Raw genomic sequence first — 6,000 nt, forward strand, 5'->3', positions numbered from 1 at the left:
ACAATAAACGAAAAAAAAATGAATAAAACTGACGATAACTAAATAGATCAAGAATTAAAACATACTCTCAGTTATCAGAAAATTAATACCACACTAAATACATGAAATATTACACATATGTACGTTTACGGTTCAAAAATCTATACCTTTAATTTGGCAAAGCACAATGTCATATTTTTCGTTGATTGTTAAGACGTCTTAACATTCAATTGGATATTGGATGTGTACTGTTTGATATTTTAGTGTTAGATACATGATATTTTATTAGTTGTAATTAGTTATGAACTAGCTGTACGAATTGATATTCTAAGCACACAAAAAGAGGCAACAGTAGTATACCGCTATTCAAAACTCATAAATCGATATAAAAAAAAATCTGGGTTACAAACTTAAACTGAGGGAAAGGCATTAAATATAAGAGGAGAACAACGACACAACATGAAAATGAAACACACGCAGAAACGAACTAAGCAATAGACAAAACCCGATGAGTGAATGATATTTTACACTACAAAAGTCAAAAAGTCTGAAAAGACCAGTTTTTGTCTTGATTTGCATGAATTTTTACTCGACATTCTCCAAAAGTATGACTTGTGTCTTAATTTTTCCTGACAAATTCTCATTTATATCAAATTTGTCTGAAATTTTCTCGACATATTCTTGACATTCTGAATATGGTCTTGAAATTTCTCGACATATTCTCGACATTCTTATTTTTTCTCAGTATCACTTGACATATTCTGAACATTTGGAATTGTGTCTTAAATTTACTTAACAGTTCTGAGTTTTACAAATCAAGACCAATATTCATGATATAACTTCAATCTTTATTTCTCTTTACATAATATACTGCTGTTTTAAGTAACACTACTTACAAAAAATATGAAAGTTAGGCATGAAAAATAATTGAAAATTTGAGCATCTAAATATTTTTACAAATGCAAATATGGCTATGAAATCTAATGTAAAAAATAATTTAAATATGAGTGTGTTGATATAAAACAATTTAAATGTGGGTTTTTGAAAAAATTAAAATTTTGATTCCTAAATCTTATTAATTAAATAATTAAAACCAATCATACTGTTTACATATTTCATTCTACATTCATAATATTGAATGTTAATATGGTAAATAATTATTGTACAAAAATGTGGTTTATATAAATGGCAAATTATGATGATAAACAAAGCATTCATTTAACAGAAGAAAAAATGTGTGAAATGTCATCTGTTAATATATTAAGTATTACACATGGACAGGATGTTCCCATAAAATTAAGGTATTCCACACCCAAAATACACGCAACTGTCAAATAGAACTTACTGATTTACCTGTAAGTAGTCATACAACTTATCGGTTGACCATTCAAAAGATTAAAAGAAAAGGATGCAGTAATAATATAAATAAATTTTAAAAAAATGTATTCATAATGGGTCCTACATGTATCAATGATTTCTATAGAAATTTTCTATGAAATGGATCTCAAACAGAAATGCACAATATCGATCCAAACATATTTTGTTCGGTAAAGATTTTTTTTTTATAAAATTCAACACTCAAATTTGAATAAAAAATGTTTTTGGGTTGTTCTAAAAAATTAATAAGGTTTTTGAATCAAGATGAGAACAAATTCTTTGACTTACACGACCCCCCCCCCACCCCCCTCCCACCCACTTGTTTGTTAGCCACTCAAACCCAAAACATGAATTGTGGGGTCCAAAAGAGACACATGGTCACATTTTAACTTATATTCCAAGTGAAAACAATTATTTAAATGTTTAATAAAAATAAATCAAAATTAAACTACATAGGGGATTATTCAGGGTATTCCAACTTTGGTGCACAAAAAAGGTATCTTACTATACCAAATGTATCCTGTCAAGACATATTTAAGACTGTCAAGAATGTGTCGAGACATATTTAGACATTATTTAGAACGTCAAGAATATGTCAAGACATATTCAGACATTATTATGAATGTCAAGAATATGTCAAGACAGATCGAGACAAATTAAAGACAGTCAAGAATTGGTCGAGACTAATCCAAACTCTTATCAGATGAAACAGGAAGTGTCGAGAATATTAAGACAATGTTCAGACTGTCAGGACACTTGTCAAGAAAAATCAAGAAGCTTTTAGACAAATTAATACTATGTCAAGAATTTTTTTAAATTATTCAGACAAATTAATAATGTCGAGTAAAAATTCATGCAAATTCAGACAAAAACTGGTCTTTTCAGACTTTTTGACTTTTGTAGTGTTATGAATTGTTATTGACTTTGAACTAGCTGTAAGTAACTAAGATCTGTACTTAGTGTATTTTTGTTGTGGAAATATATAAGAACAGAACATCTCAAAACACTTGAACGAAAGAATAGCGCTGGGACTGAATAGATCAAAGCACATAAACAGAGCATTTCATATCACCTTAATGGAAGCCACGGGTGTTGAAACATTGAAGTCCGAAGCGCCCGAACAAAATAATTCAAAGCGCCTAATATTAAGTAGGCAATTTCAGTTGAGAACGTTTTATTTTAGGTGTAATATAAGTTGTGTTTAGTGATATGTCGGAACAAACTTAATACAATATAGCAAAATATAGCAATATTGATATATAATTTCTAGCTTGAACCATCTTTTCTTCTGTTCTCATCGTTAGAAAATAAAGAAAAAACAAGAGATTAAAGCACATCGGGTTTTGTCATGTGCGGATAAGGAGGTTTATTAATGAAAAAAACATGAAATATTCCTTTCTTCTTTCTATAAGTAGTATACCTACATATTTTAATATATGTATCGAAATCTCAGGGCTTACAGTCATACAATTATCGAGCACTATTATCGCACTAAGTCGCAAAAAGTCAAGATGTATTTGATTTGGTATTTTAGTACAAATCTCGTACTAAAACAAACAAAAATATATCGTACTCCGAGTACTGAATAGAACTTTATGACTGACAGGAACACACTTAAAAAAAGAATGTTTAACATGTATCGTTAGTTCAGGTTTATAACAGAAAGGCAGTGAAAACAAACCGTGCTCAAAACGGGATCATATGACCTAATATAAATAGAACACCCATACGTTATAATCGGTAATAGATAAACTCATCATAAATACCAGGGTTGAAGTTTTATATTTACGCCAAACGCGAGTTTCGTCTACAAAAGACACATCAGTGACGCTTGAATAAAAAAATGTTGAAAGGTCAAAAAAGGTACGAAGTTGAAGAGCATTTAGTGCCAAAAATTCTTAAGGTTTTGCAAAATACAGCTAAGTGATCTAATCCTGAGGTCGAAAAGCCTTAGTATTTCAAAAATTGAAATGAATTTGAATATGATTGAGATTGAAATATCAAATCAAAAATATAACATGTGCCTTTATTTGTATACGGTAATACATTTAGCATACCACATATTTTTAGAGGGAGGTTCTGACTTAATCAAGATGAAATATCTCTATATATAAATATGTAAAAATAAATGTACAGAATACGGTTTTATATATACATGTATATACAATGTGTTTACCAAATAACGATAAACTTTGATGTCACTTACCGTATGTATGACAGAACCTTTCGTCTGGATAGAGAACATAGCATTTGGTATCCGGTGGACATGTGTTTGGCCAACAAGCATCAAAATCCTGAAAGATAGACGCCAAATTATTCAGTGCCACTCAGATATAGAAAAAGGCAGATGACAACAAAATCTTCTTGAAACTTGGAACAGTTTTCCTTTCAAGCTGTAAATGGTAACTTATTTTGTATTGAAAAATAGTGCATTAAAAGCACTATACTAAGACAAGAACAAATTGGTGTTCTAGTATGATATTTGAGACAAAACCGAAGCCATTCGAACGATGCAAATAGACAAAGACCTAATGCGACTTTTCTTGTTTTGTCTTTTTTCTTTTTTCAAAAATGTAAATTTAAAATCATTAAATAGAAATATCACTTAAGTTTGAAAATCACGATGATAATCTTCCGTGTAATTCATTTAGAAGAGCTTCACATTTAAAAAAAAAATAGCAACAAAATTGTAACCATCGAATCAAAAAACAACATAAGGCAAAAATAAAACAAACGAAGTTGATTTCAGAAAGAACATAGCTACTATGATCATAATAGAAATAAGTATTATATAAAAAAAAATAGAAATAAATAAGTCATGATAATAGTTATCTAAGGTGCCAAGATTATAATTGAATACGGCAGATGCGCAGTTTGTTTACATAAAACTCATCAGTGACGCACAGTTATGAAGCCAAACAAGTATAAATTGTAAGCGTATTGAGTACCCAAATTGCAAAAGGTTGTGCCAAATACGACTAAGGTAATCTATACCTGAGATAAGAAAATCCTTAGTTTTTCGAAAAATTCATAGTTTTGTAAACAGGAAATTTATATTAAAAAAAATCTTTACCTTCTTCCAATGAGCTTTTTCTGAGAAAAATATGCCATCAGAACTTTCAAGTGCATCTCCTGGATAGTTAGCTTGTAGTAAATGGCAAATATAATTATTTTTGTCAAAATTGACTGCATTGCAGTTTGTATGCATTAAACATTCCTTCATGCACATCTGTGGTCCCATATGAGGAAAGGCAAGCATGACAAACGAGTCCAATTGTTTGTTCTTCGTGTATGTACCTCCTGTAACGTTGTGCACTGTTACAAGTTTAACAGTTCTCATGAAATGGAATAAAAGTAAACAGATCACAGTTTTCATTTTTCAGCTGATTCAGTTTCGCAACGAAAAATAAATGACACAATTACGTATCGTTTCTTTTAAGTCAGCTTACTTGCTTCAAAGTATGTTGATATGTATAACAACTTCTGGTAGATACCACCCGTTACGTTGTGGACTGTTTCTAAATTAACAGTACTCTTACAATGGAATAAAATAAAACAAACATAAAATATTCATTTTGCAGATGTGTTAGTTTCGTATATAGAAATGTGATAATTCTGATTTGTTTCTTTTAAGTCAGCTGACCTGCTTCAATGTATGTTTGGATACACTGTCACTACAATATGCATATGTTCATAGCTATGAAAATAAAATCCGTTCCCAATTCAGTTTTAAATATATGAAATATCTTCGTGAAGTGTTTTAATATTCACTCTATTTCCATTTATTTTCATGATTAAGAAATTCAAAGTTTTAAGTATCCAAAAAACGAAATAATTTCTCTTTTCCCTCTTCTGCGATCGTTTAGAGTCAATTTGTATGCCTTATGATCTGTTTGAATTCACAATGAATTGTTCGATAATTCAATTTAAAAGTAATCTGCACTCCAACAAGATATCAACTGTTTATTCTTCCGTTATTCAATTTTAATGACGAAAAAACTCACTCATGCAAATATATTAATTAAAACTGAAAACATTTATTTAAGTGTAAACAAATAATTTTAACCAATTACACGGACCTGTCTATAGACTGGGTTCTCTTATAATTTATGGTATCGAATATCATTTTAGGATGTCACTAGTTGATTTTGTGGTCAATTGGTATTGATTTTCCTATATTCAGCTAAATTTAATTGTTATGTCAATTTTAAATATCTGAGTTATTGAATCAATTCCGTTCATCATCATTATATTACTCAATCAACAATTCTTTAAAGTTTGTTAATCTCACACTTTAAAATACTAAGCATACCCAATTGATCTTTCATGATAAAATAAAATATTCCCAAGGCTGACTCTAAAAAAGGAATATGATCATCTCAGTCAATCTTCCATTCTGAAGTAGACCAATGCTTAGTAGGGGTGTCTGTTTGTTTGGCTATACAAGGTGATTAAAAGAGGGGAGAAAGATACAAGAGAGACAGTCAAACTCACAGATAGAAAAAACTGACAACGCCATGGTTAAAATAGCAAAAGACAAATAGACAAATAATAGTACAAAGACCCAACATAGAAAACTAAGGGTTACGAACCCCATCAAAAACTGGGAGTAATCTAAGGTGCTCCGGAAGGGAAAGTATATCC

At 30.1% G+C, this 6,000-nt stretch overlaps 1 protein-coding gene across 2 annotated transcripts in view; it reads right to left on the reverse strand.

Moving 5' to 3' along the window:
- The window catches only part of LOC143054727 (uncharacterized), a 35,832-nt gene extending 30,522 nt beyond the window's left edge, over positions 1-5,310 (reverse strand). For both annotated transcript variants that reach the window (XM_076227761.1, XM_076227760.1), the window contains exons 1-2: positions 4,430-5,310; positions 3,563-3,650 (exon numbers count right to left, since the gene is read on the reverse strand). In XM_076227761.1, the coding sequence (XP_076083876.1) occupies positions 3,563-3,650; positions 4,430-4,732 (391 nt within the window). In that variant the 5' untranslated portion in view covers positions 4,733-5,310. The remainder of the gene's footprint in view (positions 1-3,562; positions 3,651-4,429) is intronic.
- Positions 5,311-6,000: the final 690 nt, after the last annotated feature.

Source organism: Mytilus galloprovincialis, chromosome 12 (genome assembly GCF_965363235.1).
Source record: "Mytilus galloprovincialis chromosome 12, xbMytGall1.hap1.1, whole genome shotgun sequence".
NCBI lineage: Eukaryota > Metazoa > Mollusca > Bivalvia > Mytilida > Mytilidae > Mytilus > Mytilus galloprovincialis.